This window comes from Gymnodraco acuticeps, unplaced genomic scaffold, assembly GCF_902827175.1.
Source record: "Gymnodraco acuticeps unplaced genomic scaffold, fGymAcu1.1, whole genome shotgun sequence".
Lineage (NCBI taxonomy): Eukaryota > Metazoa > Chordata > Actinopteri > Perciformes > Bathydraconidae > Gymnodraco > Gymnodraco acuticeps.
This window is the reverse complement of record NW_022991285.1, coordinates 238672-258730: the sequence shown is the minus strand read 5'-3', so window position 1 is coordinate 258730 and position 20059 is coordinate 238672. Positions and strand designations below refer to the sequence as shown.

At 41.9% G+C, this 20059-nt stretch overlaps 1 protein-coding gene across 1 annotated transcript; it reads left to right on the top strand.

Moving 5' to 3' along the window:
* The first annotated feature begins 269 nt into the window (after positions 1 to 269).
* sptlc1 (serine palmitoyltransferase, long chain base subunit 1) lies at positions 270 to 20025 on the top strand. Its single transcript, XM_034239880.1, has 15 exons — positions 270 to 370; positions 1511 to 1618; positions 1705 to 1799; positions 5639 to 5732; positions 5812 to 5884; positions 8620 to 8752; positions 9621 to 9750; positions 9910 to 9999; positions 10161 to 10268; positions 12040 to 12135; positions 13435 to 13531; positions 13635 to 13689; positions 14955 to 15072; positions 18461 to 18534; positions 19411 to 20025. Exons 1-15 carry the CDS (start codon positions 317 to 319, stop codon positions 19502 to 19504), a joined length of 1419 nt encoding a protein of 472 aa, XP_034095771.1. The 5' UTR covers positions 270 to 316; the 3' UTR covers positions 19505 to 20025.
* Positions 20026 to 20059: the final 34 nt, after the last annotated feature.

The window sequence follows — 20059 nt, the reverse complement described above, 5'->3', positions numbered from 1 at the left end:
GTGAAACATTTTTGTTCATATTACATTCCTTTATATATATATTTTCAAGTTAGTTTTTATGATTGTATTATGTATTATATTCTTATTTTATTTCATAATTTGTTAATGATTATTTTATTGTATTATATTTAAATATGTATATTGCCCCCCACCACTTTTTCTAACAAGGTGACGCCTGTGGAAGAGGGTAGAAGTCATGGTTGAATTTCTGCTCGAGCTCAAGGTGTATTTTATGGACGGACGCTCAGTTTTACTATTTCCCTTTTGGAACTTAAACGCATCACCACGGATGACGTAGTAGGGGAGGGAGATAAACATGGCGTCCGGACAGCAGTGGGTGTTGGTGGAAATGGTGCAAGCGTTTTATGAGGCAAGTTTCTCCTCTCTACAACTCTTCTGTGTACAATATGGCGTTAACAAATACATGTGTCGTTTGTTGAGCCACTCGTTCATGTTTCTCAACTTTGTTCGCGGCTGTTATTTGTAAACTTGTCAGTCAGGAAGTAGCCGTCGGTCGGCGGGTAGGCGGGTGTCTCATTCTCTCTCAACCAATCACGTGGCGTGTGTGAGCTGCAACGTCCAATCAGCGTGCAGAAGCGAAGCAAGAAATCGGCATGCTCCTTGAAATCCTTATGTTTCTTCGGTAGCTAGCCAGACAAGTATAAAATATCATTTTAAACAGATTAATTTGTACACATTGTTGAGTAGAAGCCAAGCTGAAGAGTGAATTGCAATGTGTGAGGAGATGGCTAAACGTTACGTTTTGGAATTGGGCTTTAATGCCAGTAAACGTGAACATTGACTAGTTAAAGTCATGAACTTCTGTAGTTGAACAGACATGTCATACATTAAATCATCTTGTTAATCTTACACTTCTTTACGATTGGTAATGTAAGTTTAAGAAGATCCCCTGCTTGACAGTACCACTTACATAGCCTCAGACCAAAGGAGCTTAATGTCTGAATTATGGAACCACTGGCGGCTGATGTAACATTTTAAGAGACACTAGACTACCCTATTATACAACATATTTTTAACTAAACTAATAGTTAAGGAATTCATATTAAAAAGTTATGTATTAGAGGATGTTTGGTAGAAATGGGTGGATGTGTAATATAAAAACACAACATTTAATTACACAACAACAGCTACATGTATTCAAACACAAACCTATTTAACAAAAAAGTATTTCAGAAAACCCTTTTTTTGACAAAAAACGAAATAAAAATCATATTTGGTGTTTTGATCTTCAGATCCCTTCTAGTTTGGTTTTGTTTAATGACAACAATTAATAATATACAATATATTTACATCCATATATCATCATTGAGCCAAGGTCTGACGCTAACATCTATGACATCCTTGTTAAATATAAAAAAATAAAACATTCTGTCGGAACGATTATAGAATGAGACGCGGCTGGACAGTATACCTGCAGGAATGACCATGCACTCTAACAACAGTCCTTATCCACAGCCCCTCCTAATGTTCCTGTCGCTTTGTTCCTCAGGCTCCTGCGTACCACCTGATCCTGGAGGGGATCCTCATTCTGTGGATCATCAGACTTCTCTTCTCTAAGACCTACAAGCTCCATGACACCTTTAAACTGACAGAGAAGGTGAGCAGAGTGCAGAGACACATGAACATCACTAGTGTCTGTGTGCGTGTGTCTCTAAACAGCTGTCATGTGCTTCCATGTTACAGGAGAAGGAGGATCTGATTGAGGAGTGGCAGCCAGAGCCTCTCGTTCCTCTTGTTTCCAAAGACCACCCCTCCCTCAATTACGATGTTGTCACAGGGTAAACACACAAGGAACCACCACCATCATCTTCACTGCATTACATTGTTTTCTAAGGTGCTGTTTACACGAGAACGCAAACGGTTGTATCCGCTACTTTTCTCTTTCGTATAGCCCGTTCACACGAGGCCGTAACGGAAACGCGGAAACGGACCCCGCAAACGATAACGGGTCCCAAGGTGGATAGATCTGCAACCGGAACGCTCTGGGGGGGAAAACGGCTCTGTGTGTACGTCCTATACGATCATTTCCTGATAACGATGAAGCCATAGCCCCGCCTCTGCTGCTCACTGCTGTAGCATGGTCAGTAGCTACTGACAGTAGCTACTGACCATGCTACAGATGTTAGTGCAAAATCTACAGCTCTTCTAGCACAACCATCAGCAACAAGTGGACATGGAGAATTACTTTAACTACATGTTGCTAAATCCACAAGCGGGACATAAACAGAAGGGCAACCATGGCAACCATGCTCGGAAGTCTTCTTCACTGCTTTTGGTGTATTTTTTGGCGGAAGTACAGCGCCACGTACAGGCCCGGCATATGTACTACAGCGTCTCCAGCGCTTTCAAGCGGTCTCGTGTGGACGGAATACTTTTTTGATATCGTATTCGTTTGCGTTTCGTATGCGTTTGCGTATAAATGGGGTCTAAAGCTGATGGTCTATCCAAGTGTCTTTCTATCTTAATGGTTGATAACATAAATCAGATTGACAGATAGTGAGCAATATCAAGCCTTACAATCTAAATCAGTGGTTCTCAAACTTTTTCTGTCAGGCCCCCCCTTTGGAGAAAAAAAAAAGTCGGGCCCCCCCAACACAAATAGTCCGGCTCAGTGGCGGTGCCAGAGATTTATTTTGGGGGTTCTGTGGGGTAGCTTGACGTTTCATAGAGGGTGCTCAAACATTTAGGGTTTCCCATTAATGTACCGGTCGCTACAGAGGAATGTTCTACTGCAACAATCCCCACGCAAATACACAGTGTACCCGCGACTGTTACAATGAAGGCTCGATAATCAGCTCACGGCATATAGGTGTAAGCAGGGGTAAAGTGCTATTTTTATAGGTGGGGTGTGGACCTCACATAGGGGGGTCTGGGGGCAAGCTCCCCCGTGAAGATTTTTAAATATTGAAGTTAAAAGCATCAATCTGGTGCACTTTGAGAGCAAAATGAAGAGATCTATGGATACATCTCTCAACACCCATTTGAAACAGAATTGTGAACAGATTTCCTTTTTCTTTATGGATATTTTACAAATCACTCCCCTTTTAAACTTTATTCTTGTTTTACTGTCATATAGTATTTCATACCTGTTTTTAATTTATTCTCTTATTTTTTTATAACTATAATGATCATATAAACGTGTGCCTCGGAAATAATTGTTTACATTAATGGTGACCAAAACGTTTGAGACCCACTGAGATAACACTGAGAGTCCTTTAGCTCACTGAGCCTCTCAGTCTGACAGGAGAGGACTCTCCTCCACTTTGTTGTTGAAAAAACTCCTTATATCCGTTAGCGTAGCTCGCTAGCACCAGAAGCTAACAACAACAATCTCCGGTACCGGTGCGCTCTCTCTCTCTCTCGCTCGCGCATACACAAAATGGCTCGTTCCACACACACACACACACACACACACACACACACACACACACACACACACACACACACACACACAGAGCCAAGCTTTAATGAAACACAGAGACCCAGATGTAATAGTACTGTATCATATTATTTTCAATCAATCATTTTTCAAAATATGATTTTTTTTTTTTTTTAAATAACCATTTCCCCCCCTGGTCTCTCGCGCCCCCCCTGTCATGCCTCTGCGCCCCCCACTTTGAGAACCACTGATCTAAATGAACACGATAATGAATCCAAAGCTCTTAAAATAAATAGGGTCAATTTGTGCCTTCCTGTAGCTTTCCAAACCTTATATTATTATCCATGAAGACCTTTGCACCATGCAGTGATGAGTCATCACTGATGACACATTTTTGTAGCTCGACCCAAGCAATCGGATTTTTCCATTGGATTTTGTAATATTGCAGAAAGTATGTGGAAAACACACCTTCATGATACTCACACGTTTAGCTCAGCAGGGTCATCTCCACATAGTAACACCACGTAATGACATTTGAAGCGTACATGCAATTTCTATAGGTAAAAAGCTAACGTTAGGCTATAAACGAACTAGATCACGTCACCACCGCTAAGCTAAAGGTGGCTAATGTTCGGTGTGATGATGTTTGTTGTCTCATTAGGTCACTAGTTAGCAACCAATGTTTTTAAGACACATATAGAGAGGCGAAGTCCCACCCATCTACTTCCGACCCATGGGACCTTATTTCGGAAAAAGTATGTATTAAAGTCAATGGAGAGAGAAAGATTATCTTTCCATCCCGTTTGAATTGTGCCACGAATTACACATATGATGTTTGTCAATCTTAAAAATGTATTTCCATGTCAAAAAAGTCACAGTTTGTCGTAAAACTGTTGAAATATGAGACTATGAAAAATACGCAACTAGAAAGACTACAAATCCCAGAGTCGCGTAAGTGATGTCATTAACGTTACACATTACACTTGTGTTACTCACCGAAACCTTGTAAAGCCGGTCTCGCATGCGGGCTCTCACGGAACCGACTAACTCCCCTTGTGTGTATGTACAGCTCTCAACGTGCCCAGACTTGGAGTGATTTTCACCTCTTTTAATACTTTCCGCCTCATTCTGAAAGAAAGAAGTGAAATGTTCCAACGTGACGGCCGTCTGGGTGTGTGGTGCGAGACGGGAGATGTAGTTCAATGAGCGGTTTCACAAGTGTTACTTCACAGTTTGAAATAAGGTCCCATGGAGCTCCCCCGGAAAGGGAGGGACTCCGCCTCTCTATAGGACTCTGCATTTCTTCAAGCTGGTGCAAATTCATTGTTTAAAATGATGCTGCAGAAATGTAGAATATAACTTTATTTAGCTTCAATGAAGAGCTGCAACAACATGTTACACATGGAGATGATTTTAATAACATTGAAGCCAATTAGGGGGGGGGAACTGAATGATGAAGGATTAAACATGGGAGCCAGCAGCTGTCACTACAAGTGAAACTCCCTCAATAGACTCCAGCATGTCCAGAATGCAGCCGCCAGACTCCTCACCCCACCAAATCATGGCATCACATCACCCCGGTCCTCAAAGAACTCCACTGGCTCCCCGTTTCACACCGCATCCACTACAAACTCCTGGTCCTCACTTTCAAAGCCCTCCACCATCTGGCCCCCCCTACCTCACTGACCTCCTCATCCTCCACCAACCGCCCCGGTCCCTCAGATCCACCTCAGCCGGTTTGCTTTCCATCCCCAAGGCCAAACTCCGGAGCTTCGGGGATAGAGCCTTCTCTGTGGCAGCCCCGAAGCTCTGAGCCCCTCACCCTGTTCCAGTCCCGCCTCAAAACCCCCCCCTTCAACTCTGTATCCATAAGCCCCCCCCCCCCCCCCCTCTCAACCAACTTCCTCCTGACTGCTTTTCTGTTTTGTTTTGTTTCTTTTTGGCTTTGTTTTTGTTTTGTTTGTCTACCCTCCCTCCCAAATGTAAAGCGTCTTTGGGTTCAAGAAAAGCGCTATAGCAAAAAAAACTATAACGTAACCTATTTAGTGGACCGTTGTATGGTTTTCTTGGTGCATTGTCACTTTTTGTACTGCTGCTTGGCATAAAGGACACAGTTTGTGGAAAATGATCAGAGTATGTAGCTGCACTAGAAACCACTGGTATGGTTCTTATACATTACACTTGCAGTGTGTTCGAGTAAAATAAGCAATTTAACACTTGTTTTATTCTCCATTACAGTCCTCCCACCCACAAAATCATAATCAACGGAAAGGAGTGCATCAACTTCGCATCGTTTAACTTCCTGGGTCTCCTGGACAATGAGCGGGTTAAGGTCAGTATTTGATATTTAAGCCTGTAGATCAGTCCGACATGCTGCCAGGGATCAACAGTGTTCTCTCTCCTGATTACAGCAAAAAGCTCTGGCATCTCTGAAGAAGTACGGTGTGGGCACCTGTGGGCCAAGAGGCTTCTATGGGACATTTGGTGAGTGAGAAAATGCCTATATGCCTTTCATCTTGCATTACAATAGCACTAGCTGATCAGTAGACTGTGTCTGGATCCTGGTTACAGTAGAGCTGAGGTGGGATCAGCTGATTGTGAAGAAAACACAACCCAAAGCATATTGCTGTTTAAGCTGAGCCATGTGTGGTGCGCCGCCACAGTTATACCAGACCCACTACAGAATGAGACGTAAGATACATTATTAATAACATATTAAGTGGCTTTCTATATCGGCCAATGGGGAGTGGACGTTATTAAATCCTCCGACAGGTAGTTATTAAATCCTCTGACGATAAGTTATTAGATCCTCCGACAGGAAGTTATTAAATCCTCTGACAGGAAGTTATTAAATCCTCTGACAGGAAGTTATTAGATCCTCCGACAATAAGTTATTAAATCCTCTGACAATAAGTTATTAAATCCTCCGACAGGAAGTTATTAGATCCTCCGACAGGAAGTTATTAGATCCTCCGACAGGAAGTTATTAGATCCTCCGACAGGAAGTCATTAGATCCTCCGACAGGAAGTTATTAGATCCTCCGACAGGAAGTCATTAGATCCTCCGACAGGAAGTCATTAGATCCTCCGACAGGAAGTTATTAGATCCTCCGACAGGAAGTTATTAAATTATCCAACAGGTAGTTATTAAATCCTCTAACAGGAAGTCAGCATCAGTCCTGAACAGTGTTAGGAAGTTATTAGATCCTCCGACAGGAAGTCATTAGATCCTCCGACAGGAAGTTATAAAATCCTCTAACAGGAAGTCAGCATCAGTCCTGAACAGTGTTAGGAAGTTATTAGATCCTCCGACAGGAAGTCATTAGATCCTCCGACAGGAAGTTATAAAACCCTCTAACAGGAACACGTTACAAAGTAACGCCGTTATTTTTGGCAGTAACTAGTACTCTAACGCATTACTTTTTAAATTCAGTAACTCAGTTACCGTTACTACATGGTGCGTTACTCCGCTACTGCGTTAGTTTTTTTATATAGTCAACAGCCAGGCGAACAGAGATGAGAACTGTACTTAAGTACAGTACTTGAGTAAATGTACTTAGATACTTCCTGTGTCACACGCGGAGACGGGCTGTGGGCGTGTTTGTGTTGTTTACTAACAAGACTATCATGGCGGCGGCGGAGCTCAAGTCTAGTTTCTCCACCTGGAGATATTCTCACTATTTAACTTTTGTCGAGCACAAAGAAAATAAAGTTTCTGTTAAATATAAGTTGTGTCTTGGCGGGTCAAAGATTCTATCTACTGCCCAAACCAGTAACTCAAATCTCTTAAAACATCTGCAAAAACAACATGCTGGGACGAAGCTAGTAGCTAAGACCACAGAGACTCAGCCGACGCCACTCCACCTCCACCTAAGCAACAGCGGCTGGATTTTAACCAAGGGACTGCTAGCCAGGGGAAAGTCGATAAAGCCATTGCACGGTATGTTGTAGAACACATGCAGGCTATTGCTACAGTGGAGTCACCCGCTTTCAGGGAGCTAGTTAGCATGATAGCATGTCCGGGCGGCACACGGCATATGGGACGGAAAACTTTTTCCAAACCTGGAGAAAGAATATACAAAAATGGAAAGCCAGCTAATATCGATGCAATCCAAATTGCATATAATGCATGTCAAGTTGATCAACAGATTGTATTATTCTCCAATGCAATAACAGTACTGAAATGAAGGCTATAAGGGCATTAATGGGAGCCCTTTTTTTAAGTAACTAAAAAGTTACTTTTTGGTGAAAGTAATCAGTAAAGTAACTGAGTTACTTTTGAAATGAAGTAACTAGTAATGGTAACTAGTTACTGGTTTTCAGTAACTAGCACAACACTGGTCCTGAATAACCAGTGACCCTACCTGACCAGTATTTTCTTTTACTTGCGCAACGTTACAAAAGTCTTCCTTATATCCTCATTGAGCTGTGCCTTGCAGAAAGCCTCCGTGTTCTCCGCCTGAATATCTTGTGTCACAGTAAATGTAGACTCACTGTAGGAGCCATGAAACGTGTATAGCAATGCGTTTTGTTTTAATATAAGATATTTGTTTGATCACAATTGATTGGTTGGCTTGGGTCACATGGATATGGGCGGCACTCATTATAATCCTGTCCACCTGCGTGAGGTGTGGGTGTGGAAGAGAGGGTGACACAGGGTAGGGCTGCTCGATTATGGCAAAAATCATAATCTCGATTATTTGGATCAATAATTGATATCACGATTATTAAAAACGATTATCCATTTACTTTGAAAACATCAATTTATTGGAGAAAAAAATATGTGAACAGTATGTTTTTAACAGTTGATTACCCTGAACTTTAAGTATAACTCAACTGAAAAACCAATAAAAAAAATGTAATTTAAAAAATAATCGTTTTATTTCGATTACGTTGTTTTCGTAATCGTTGCAAGCCATAATCGTAATTGCGATTTAAAATATGATTAATTGAGCAGCCCTAACACAGGGCCTTTGTACTTTTTGTTGACCGCAAGTTTAATGATTGCTTTGATTATTATAACAATGTCTATGTCCAAGTTGATCATCCCAGTTTTCATTAAACTACATTATCTTTCAACAGAGTTTTGATCTCAGCAAGTACTTTTTTGTAGCGTGTCACACTAGAGCAAACAGGCCCGGCCTCAGCCTCTCAGCGACTTTGTTTGTTTCCTGCTGTCGCTATACTCACACTGAACTCTTTCTTGTTTCTCCTCCCAGATGTTCACCTGGAGCTGGAGAGTCGTCTGGCCAACTTCATGAAAACTGAAGAAGCCATCATTTACTCCTATGGCTTTGCAACCATTGCCAGTGCCATCCCTGCCTACTCCAAGAGGGGCGACATCATCTTTGTGTAAGGCCTGTCTGTGCTAACAGGCATGGAGCTACAAAAAAACGGGGTTCAGTGATCAGACTAGTATAGTATTTGTTTATTTGTCCCCGAGGGGAAAATGGGTTGCAGCACATCACAAAGGCATTTAAAAGACAATACGTCACCGACAACAACATAGACACAGATTAAAACAAACAGACATAAGAAAACCAGATATCGGCAGACATGAGAAGGGGCCTATAGGACTAAACACTTGCCCCTACACCACCCTATACAAGCATGCTTTTCTTATTGGTTACTGGATGGGTACTGTTGAGCATATATCATATACAGGGTTCTTACGGTCATTAAAAACCTGGAAAAGTCATGGAAATTCAAAATGTTAATTCCAGGCCCTGGAAAAGTCATGGAAAACAATATTTTTCCCAAAGTTTTGGAAATGTAACTAAAGTTGCATCAAATGTAATTTATATTTTATCTAATCGCCGAAATAGTAATACTATAATGATAATACATACTGTATCGTAATGAAACGTAAAATGGCATTTAACTGACGAGGTGTTTTGCTGGTGAGAGATTTGAGTTGCTTTAGCGTGTAGAAGCTAGTAAGCCTACTATTTGATTTGTTTTAGATTTTACCTTATTTTCCTGTTCCATGTTAAAATAAACCATTTTCAGTGGTACCGCTGACAGAGTAATGTTTTTGGTCATGGAAAATTAGGTAAAGGTCCTGGAGAAGTCATTGAAAGTCATTGGTGAAAAAGTGTATGAACCCTGCATATAAAAAAAACGACTTGAAACTACAATAACATTTGCATATGGTTCTATGAAACTGGCGTGTTGGATTTGTGTTTTTTATTCTGTGTTGTCTCCTTGGTTGTGTGTTCAGGGATGAAGCCGCCTGCTTTGCCATCCAGAAGGGTCTGCAGGCGTCCCGCAGCTTCATCAAATACTTCAAACACAACGACATGGAGGATCTGGAGCGGATGCTGAAGGAGCAGGAGCTGGAGGACCATAAGGTGGTTCAGTTTGAGACGATTATGATTGGGCGGGACTCGGGAATCACAATATAGTGCTTTTATGCTTGAAAATGTAGCGGAGAGTGTTTGCTATGAAGTCATATATACTGTGTTTCTTATCAAAGTCTCATACACTTACTAACTTTGTTTGTGTTGCAGAATCCTCGTAAAGCTCGGGTGACCCGGAAGTTCATTGTGGTGGAGGGTCTGTACATCAACACTGCAGACATCTGTCCCCTTCCTCAGCTGGTACATAGAAAACACATGGAGCTTTAAGCATGCTCAATGTACTTCACAGTAACCCGTATCTCTATGATTGTTAAACTGGTCATACGCTATCATAGAAAGTGTGTTTTTATATGGCGTGATCTCTTCAAATGTATTATTAATTGTGTTTTTTAAACCTCAAGGTGAAGATGAAGTACAGGTACAAGGTGCGGATCTTTCTGGAGGAGAGCATGTCGTTTGGTGTGTTGGGGGAGCACGGCCGAGGAGTCACTGAACACTTTGGAGTCAATGTGAGTACGCTCCACTTGCACTGCATTACATTTTAACACTGTTTTGTTTGTGGGGGGCACAGCTATAGTCCTATCATTTGGTCATTAGCTGCATTATGAAAGGCTTTTTCATTTAGCAAACTAAATATTAATGATTACATACAAGAACCAAAAAAAAAGGTTAGTTGAAGCATGACAGGCAGAAAGCAAAGCTTAAAGGGGACCTATCAGGCAAAATGCACTTCTTGATGTCTTTTATACATAAACATGTGTCCCAGTGTGTCGGGGAACTCACGCAGCGTCAGAAAATAAAACCCTCTCTCTTTTCCTCCGTACCCAAATCTCTAAAAACGGGGCTACAACGGAGCTGATCCAGATTTGTGTCCGATATGACGTAATATCTGAAATGTGGACCCACGGCCCAATCAGAAACGTTGCTATCAGAAACAATGCCCGACTGTTTTGGACGTAATATGGTCGGTGTTTACATTAGCATCGCTAACACTCAGAGCTAACCTGTACTGGAGAGCATGTGTGTGAAGAAGCAGGAAGTAAAAAGGAACTCACCTTGTGGTATAACCGGCAAGAGAGAAAGCCTTTGAGCTCCAAACTGTTTCAGAGAGAATCCTTGATAATCCATGATATGGCGTTTCATCACTGCAGCATTTAGTTTAGACAGTAGCTGCCGGGTCCCGCATGAGCTCAGACCCCTCCTTTTTATTTAATCAATTATTTTATTTTTTAAAGCTTTATCCCCAAATCAGCACTTTTGAAACAGGAAGTGAAATAGAGGGATATGAGGCATGGCTAGAATGGGTGATCTGTTTGGTATTTTGAGCAAAACACTTCATAGACATGTTTTTTATATATCTGAGACCTATGCTATTGCCTAAAGATAGCATGATAGGTGACCTTTTAAAGAACACCACTCCAATTAGTTGTCAAATTACAGTGGTTTTGGTCACTTCAAATCTTGGTGAAACAACAACAAACTTCATGATAAATACTTTTCAAAATGTATATAAAAAAACATTATTTTAAGTCTCAAAGAAAGAACTTAACAAAGTCAAATACAAAAGCTGAAATAATAATATATCAGGAACAGAAACGTCATATATACATTACAACACATTTTTAACCATAGTCGAAAAACAAAAAACCTAAATTCAGTTTTCTATTCTAAAATAAATACAATATTGGTTAACGGAACGAATAAAAGTCAACATAAGAATCGGTACGTTTGTGTAATCTGTAAAACATTATTTAACTTTGTGGAGTTCAGTGTCACAATTTATCGTTAGAATTGATTATTGAAGATGTAGATTTCATTAAAGAAACTTCTCCATTACACTTTAAGAGTCTCTGGGTGTTTCTCAATGTCGAGGACATTCCTTGGTAGGACATGTCTTCCGAGTCAGGTCCTTCAGAAGCGACGCAAGAATCCTTCCTAGCCTCGGAAAACGAAGAATGGTGGAACAGGCTAACAGGCTAACAGGCTAACAGGCTAACGGGCTAACAGGCTAACGGGCTAACGGATTTTAAGACCGGAGGATACACATGTGCAGCCTCGAAATTTCCCGCAACGAAGGACGCCGGCCTCGGTAGAATTCCAAGGATCCTGGACATTGGAACAGTCCTTCGGCGGGACTCGATGATGTAGCATCCTTGAAATAGTGGCTCTGGAGCATCCTTCCTCGACATTGAGAAACACCCCCTCTCTCTCAAAGCCCTTTGAGTATATTGGTGTGTATGTGCCTCTTGTGTGTATTGATAACCCTTTCTGTATTGGCAGATTGATGACATTGACCTGATCAGCGCCAACATGGAGAACGCTCTGGCTTCTATCGGAGGATTCTGCTGCGGACGCTCCTTTCTCATCGACCACCAGGTACATACAACAAGATCTTATTCGAGGTCACCTATTATGCAAAATTCACTTTTTCATGTCTTTAATACATAAATATTTGTCCCCTCTGTGTAAAGAGAAGGTTAAACATACCTGGCAATACATTCAGACCTTATTTCTGATATATCATATTTATTTATTAGTTGATTTAGCTGATAATCTGAATATGAAGAGGAACTTGGCTATTAAAATGTAGTGGAGTAGAAGTATAAAGTAACAAAAGATGAAAAACCGAAGTACAAGTATCTCAAAATTATACCTTACAGTACTTGAGTAAATGTACTTTATTATATTCCCCCACTGTACTAAACCTTAACAAAGTGAAATGTAGTACAGCCAGCTATTTTTCAGTTGTTCTACTTTTAATTTAAATTAAAGGTGGGGTAGGTAAGTTTGAGAAACCGGCTCGAGATACACTTGTTGTTATATTCCATGGAATGCTCTTAACATCCCGATAGCAATGAATATCTGAAGTGCTTTGACAATAAATACAAGACCTACGCTCGTAGGTCTTATCCCTGAAACAATAAATTAAACTTTTTAGACACACAGAAACAGAGGGATAGCCCGGTGACCGAGCTACTGATTTTTACAAAGGAAAAATAATAAATCAATTCACTTTCAACATAAAATGTCTGTATTTTTTTTAACTCCAAATAATAAATCAGTACATCAAACAAACATACTCATGTCACAGACCATTTACCAGATAAACTTAACTCCAATACATACACAAACAAATAAGCCAAGTTAACTCACAAAACATCCTGTGTGTGTGTGTGTGTGTGTGTGTGTGTGTGTGTGTGTGTGTGTGTGTGTGTGTGTGTGTGTGTGTGTGTGTGTGTGTGTGTGTGTGTGTGTGTGTGTGTGTGTGTGTGTGTGTGTGTGTGTGTGTGTGTGTGTGTGTGTGTGTGTGTGTGTGGAAGCCGTAATACTGTAAAAAGCACGACCAATCATCTGAGCCGGCTAAAGTAACTGGATGGCCTACCTGCCTGTCAGCCTTCCATCTGTGCACAAACTTATCTCGTGCCCTCATTGGTCATGTGCGCGTTCGTGTGTGTTGGAGGAGGGGCTCTGTAAGGAAGTGGCACATTTTCTCCGGCTGTGTATTTTCAAATTCTAGCACACTCGAGCTGGTTTCTCCAAAATTACCTACCCCACCTTTAATGAGTAGGTTTTTACTTCATCATTAAAGCATTGGTTGATGTGTGTCTGGATCCTGATCCTAATGATATCTGACATGCAGTATAAAGTAATCTGATCGTCTCTCGTGTCCCACAGCGTCTCTCGGGTCAGGGCTACTGTTTCTCTGCCTCACTGCCCCCCATGCTGGCTTCTGCCGCCATCGAGGCCCTGAACATCATGGAGGAGGACCCAGGTACGCTCTCCACATCTCCATCTTCAAGGAGAGCTCTTTATATTGAATAAGAAGCAGGTATGTATTCCGGTTTCTCATCTATGCGTCTTCATCTGTTTTTCAGATATCTTCACTGTCCTGAGGGAAAAGTGCAAACACGTTTACAAGGCTCTCCAGGGGTGAGTTCCCCCGCATCAATGAGGAGAAAATCCCTCTGTTGATAAAGTCTCTCTGTGTTCATTTGGAGCGAAGAAATGTCATCAACAGAATGAAGTCTCCACTAGCACCAAGATGAATAATGTAATCATGTGTTATGCTAAGCAGTGCCTCCTCTGTGCCTCTGCCTATTACTCACATGATCCTCACAGGACTTTGAAGATATAGTCTCCTTAGACCACACTTTGCTCTGGTGCCTTACACTGGGACAGAAGTGATTCTGCTGTTCATGAGTGTGGCTACAGCCAATGGGACAGTCAACATATATAGTTGAAGGTTTGGTAAATGCCCAGTTAAATCACATGACTTAAAATCTACATCAGTGTCCGCGGGGTCTTAAAAAGTATTCAAAGTTGATCAATCAATTTAGCGAAAATGAAGGCTATTAAAAAGTATTAAAGGGCATTTTCCAAGGTATTACATTTTGTAGCTTGTTTTCAATAAGTCTATAAATGGTCCAGAGAGGTTGTATTCTACAGTCTGCCTGAATGTAATCATGGCGTAGGTGTGTAGTGTGATTCTGTGTAGTTTATTTATGGCATCCCGTTGGGTTTGACGTCATCTGAACAGGACATCGCACGCTCACTGCTTGACGGTCCGTTTACGCCGGTTGCTAAGCAACATCGTTATGGGGAAATGCAAGTCTGCGTCCAAATGGTTGGAAGATAAGGAGGAAGGACAATCAATACTGTATATAGTCAATGTGAGGTAAAGTGTGTTGCCAAGGTAACCGGTTAGAACTCCAAGTGGCGATGAGGTCTTAAAATGTATGGAAAGGGTCTTAAAGAAGGTCTTACTTTGACTTCAGGATTCCTGCATACATGTACATGAACAAAAAGGGGTTAATCAGCAGAGTGAGAGAGGACTCTTGTTGATGCTGCATCACCATAACATAGAGCAGGTTACAGCCTATTGAAAATCACTGATGGCAGGAGACACTAGAAATAAACAATCCAAAATATTTCTGAAATAAAATAGCATTAAAAAGTAAACAAATATACATGTGGGAATACAAATGTACAGTAACAAGAAATGGATTCTTCAATATTAAATTGAATACAGTGGGAGTTTAAGTCCAGTCCACATCACATCTCCACCACCAGAGGGAGGTAGTGGGACAAGGACACAGATGTTCACATTGAAATGATCTTTGAAGTTTCAGTCTTGCTCTCTCTAGTCATGTCAGTGTTATGTCATGTGGTGATTTTTGTTTCCTGCTGTGTGACAGAACTCCAGGTCTGAAGATAGTTGGAGTCCCGTGCGCTCCGGCTCTCCACCTGCAGCTGGAGAGGAGTTCAGGCTCCAGAGAGTCGGACATGCGGCTGCTGCGCTCCATCGTAGAATACGTAAGTCCTCTTTGTTCCAGCTGATCATCAATGATAGTATCTTTAAAGGTCACCTAATATCAAAATCCACTTCTCCATGTCTCTTCTACGTCAACATGTGTCCCCTCTTCTCCATGTCTCCTCTACATCAGCATGTGTCCCCTCTTCTTCATGTCTCTTCTACATCAACATGTGTCCCCTCTTCTCCATGTCTCTTCTACATCAGCATGTGTCCCCTCTTCTTCATGTCTCTTCTACATCAACATGTGTCCCCTCTTCCTCATGTCTCTTCTACATCAACATGTGTCCCCTCTTCTTCATGTCTCTTCTACATCAACATGTGTCCCCTCTTCTTCATGTCTCTTCTACATCAACATGTGTCCTCTCTTCTTCATGTCTCTTCTACATCAACACGTGTCCCCTCTTCTTCATGTCTCTTCTACATCAACACGTGTCCCCTCTTCTTCATGTCTCTTCTACATCAACATGTGTCCCCTCTTCTTCATGTCTCTTCTACATCAACATGTGTCCCCTCTTCTTCATGTCTCTTCTTCATCAACATGTGTCCCCTCTTCTTCATGTCTCTTCTACGTCAACATGTGTCCCTTCTTCTTCATGTCTCTTCATCAACATGTGTCCCCTCTTCTTCATGTCTCTTCTACATCAACATGTGTCCCCTCTTCTTCATGTCTCTTCTACATCAACATGTGTCCCCTCTTCTTCATGTCTCTTCTACATCAACATGTGTCCTCTCTTCTTCATGTCTCCTCTACATCAACATGTGTCCCCTCTTCTTCATGTCTCTTCTACATCAACATGTGTCCCCTCTTCCTCATGTCTCTTCTTCATCAACATGTGTCCTCTCGTCTTCATGTCTCCTCTACATCAACATGTGTCCCCTCTTCTTCATGTCTCTTCTACATCAACATGTGTCCCCTCTTCCTCATGTCTCTTCTTCATCAACATGTGTCCCCTCTTCTTCATGTCTCTTCTACATCAACATGTGTCCCCTCTTCCTCATGTCTCTTCTTCATCAACACGTGTCCCCTCTTCTTCATGTCTCTTCTTCATCAACATGTGTCCCCTCTTCTTCATGTCTCTTCTACATCAACATGTGTCCCCTCTTCCTCATGTCTCTTCTTCATCAACATGTGTCCCCTCTTCTTCATGTCTCTTCTTCATCAACATGTGTCCCCTCTTCTTCATGTCTCTTCTACATCAACATGTGTCCCCTCTTCTTCATGTCTCTTCTACGTCAACATGTGTCCCCTCTTCTTCATGTCTCTTCTACATCAACATGTGTCCCCTCTTCTGCATGTCTCTTCTACATCAACATGTGTCTCTTCTACATCAAAATGTGTCCCCTCTTCCTCATGTCTCTTCTACATCAACATGTGTCCCCTCTTCTTCATGTCTCTTCTTCATCAACATGTGTCCCCTCTTCTTCATGTCTCTTCTACATCAACATGTGTCCCCTCTTCTCCATGTCTCTTCTACATCAACATGTGTCCCCTCTTCTGCATGTCTCTTCTACATCAACATGTGTCTCTTCTACATCAAAATGTGTCCCCTCTTCCTCATGTCTCTTCTACATCAACATGTGTCCCCTCTTCTCCATGTCTCTTCTACGTCAACATGTGTCCCCTCTTCTTCATGTCTCTTCTACATCAACATGTGTGCCCTCTTCTGCATGTCTCTTCTACATCAACATGTGTCTCTTCTACATCAAAATGTGTCCCCTCTTCCTCATGTCTCTTCTACATCAACATGTGTCCCCTCTTCTCCATGTCTCTTCTACGTCAACATGTGTCCCCTCTTCTGCATGTCTCTTCTACGTCAACATGTGTCCCCTCTTCCTCATGTCTCTTCTACATCAACATGTGTCCCCTCTTCTCCATGTCTCTTCTACATCAACATGTGTCCCCTCTTCTCCATGTCTCTTCTACATCAACATGTGTCCCCTCTTCTGCATGTCTCTTCTACATCAACATGTGTCTCTTCTACATCAACATGTGTCCCCTCTTCTCCGTGTCTCTTCTACATCAACATGTGTCCCCTCTTCTTCATGTCTCTTCTTCATCAACATGTGTCCCCTCTTCTTCATGTCTCTTCTACATCAACATGTGTCCCCTCTTCTTCATGTCTCTTCTACATCAACATGTGTCCCCTCTTCTCCATGTCTCTTCTACATCAACATGTGTCCCCTCTTCTTCATGTCTCTTCTACATCAACATGTGTCCCCTCTTCTTCATGTCTCTTCTACATCAACATGTGTCCCCTCTTCTCCATGTCTCTTCTACATCAACATGTGTCCCCTCTTCTTCATGTCTCTTCTACATCAACATGTGTCCCCTCTTCTTCATGTCTCTTCTACATCAACATGTGTCCCCTCTTCTTCATGTCTCTTCTTCATCAACATGTGTCCCCTCTTCTTCATGTCTCTTCTACATCAACATGTGTCCCCTCTTCTTCATGTCTCTTCTACATCAACATGTATCCCCTCTTCTTCATGTCTCTTCTACATCAACATGTGTCCCCTCTGTGGAAAGAGACTCTGAAAGTTTCAGGAACAAAGATTCTCTCTCTTTTTGATCTATTTCTATAAAAACCTGTCTGAAAATGAGCTGATCAGATTTTGGCCACTTTATGATGACATAGCGATGTTTTGTCTTGTGTAACCATTAGCCAATCAGTAACCAAGGTAACCCCCCCCCCCCCCCCTTATCATCTGAATCTCCTCCTAGAGCACCATTGTGTTCTTTTTAACCAAATATCTCTCAGAGGGGCGTGGGGAGGGACTCCTTATTTTCATCTAAAGTAACAGACTCTGGGTGTTTCTCAATGTCGAGGACGCTTCCTTGGTAGGACAAGTCCCTCCGAGTCAGTTGCTTCAGAAGCGAGGCAAGAATCCTTCCTAGCCTCGGAAAACGAAGAATGGTGGAACAGGCTAACAGGCTATCAGGGGTGGGTCATATGCAAGGCCCCGCCTTAAATGGAGCGCGATTTCAGCCAAAGATTTGGAACTTGTGGGGATTTTAAGACCGCGGAGGATACACATGTGCAGCCTCGAAATTTCCCGCAACGAAGGGCGCTGGCCTCGTTAGAATTCCAAGCATCCTGGACATTGGAATAGTCCTTCGGTGGGACTCGATGACGTAGCATCCTTGAAATAGTGGCTCTGGAGCATCCTTCCTCGACATTGAGAAACACCCAGAGAATCAGCACTTTTGAAACAGGGCTGAAACAGAGGGGATTATGGGTAATGCTGCAATGATCTGTTTGGGGTTTGGAGCCAATCAGAGACATGTTTTGTATATATCTGAGACCTGTGATATATTGATGAAAAACAGTATAATAGGCGACCTTTTAAAATTAAGCAACACATTGTTATTTATTTCCATGTTTTCAGTGTATGGACAGAGGCGTGGCTCTGACTCTCGCTCGTTACCTGGAAAAAGAGGAGCGTTTCCTCCCCTCGCCCAGGTAAGAACTCTACCTCTCACTGCAGGTGTTTTTTTAATTTTTAAACCAATCATCTCTCAGAGAGGCGTGGCCAGCAGCAGCTCATTAGCATTTAAAGCTAAAAGACAGAATCAGCACTTTTGAAACAGGGCTGAAACAGAGGGGATTATGGGTAATGCTGCAATGATCGGTTTGGTGTTTCAGCCAATCAGAGACAGGCTCTGTATACATCTGAGACCTATAATATATTGATGAAAACAGTACAATAGGGGACCTTTTAAGAATTGTTGTACAGTATCCTCTAAATCAGAGGTGTCCAAACTACGGCCCGGGGGCCAAATGTGGCCCGCAGACCTTTTTTTTTTTTTTTTTTAACCCTCATCAAATTAAAACAAGTATAATGTTATACGGCCCACAAATGAAACTTGTGCTTGTCTTATATTGTACTTCTTAAATATATATTTAAACATATATCACACTATTTTCATGTGTTAATAAAATCACTTTTCAAATAAATCCAGTCAATTGAAGTTGGAAACATTTTCTAACAAATCTTAGTTGATAAGAAAAAATCTCAATGACTTATTTCCATAACAAGCTTGAAATAAACCCTTCCTATTTCTCCTTATGATAATCAATCTGAGGCTTCTGCTTTAAGGGATGAGCTGCCAACACTCACAAGCATCCTTTACCTACATTTGATTGATGTCGCTAACTTATAACTGAACTTATGAGGCGATATACCTCTAGTGAGCGGCCCAGACCTATGTATATGTTTCTGTACGTGGCCCTCGTTGAAGAGTTTGGACACCCCTGCTCTATGGTAAATAACACCAGAGTGAAAATCCTTAATATGCCCTAATGACGTCAGCACTGACCCTGACTGTGTGTCCTCAGCCTCAGGGTGGTGGTCACCATCGAACACACGGAGGAGGACATCCAGAAGGCCGTGTCCTGCGTCCAGGAGGCAGCTTCCTCCCTCCTCAAGTGACCTGTGGTGGTGTCCCTGCTGAAGCTGCACACCTGAGTGCCGTGTGCAAAACTGAGCAGCTGTGATCCACTGACAGTGCGCACACACACCCCCGTCAGGAAGACCTACACTGATGAACACACACTTTATATCTCGCCTTGCTTTTCTTTGTCTCTTAATGTGCCTCTCTCTGTTCTCACGTGTCTTTATCATACTACATACAAGCAGGAAGTGATGCAGCTGGCTTCCTGTTTTAAACAACAATGGCCTCCAGTCACTAATAAATAAAAACAGCTGCATCAGACTTCATCTCCACAGAACGAATGACTTGATGCTTGCTGCTGACTTAACAGGAGACATTGTGCTCTGTGTTTTATTTAATATGTCTGCGACGGACTGTACCTGAGGGCTGTGATTGTTATGGTTGGTTTACCATGAATGGAGTTTTACACCTGTATTCTTTGTTTTTACTTTTATTTTGGTAAATGTCACTGCATTTACACCATTTGACTTTTAATAAATGTACATATATATGATTTAAATTGAGTATGGTGTGATTTTGTGGAATGACCATTC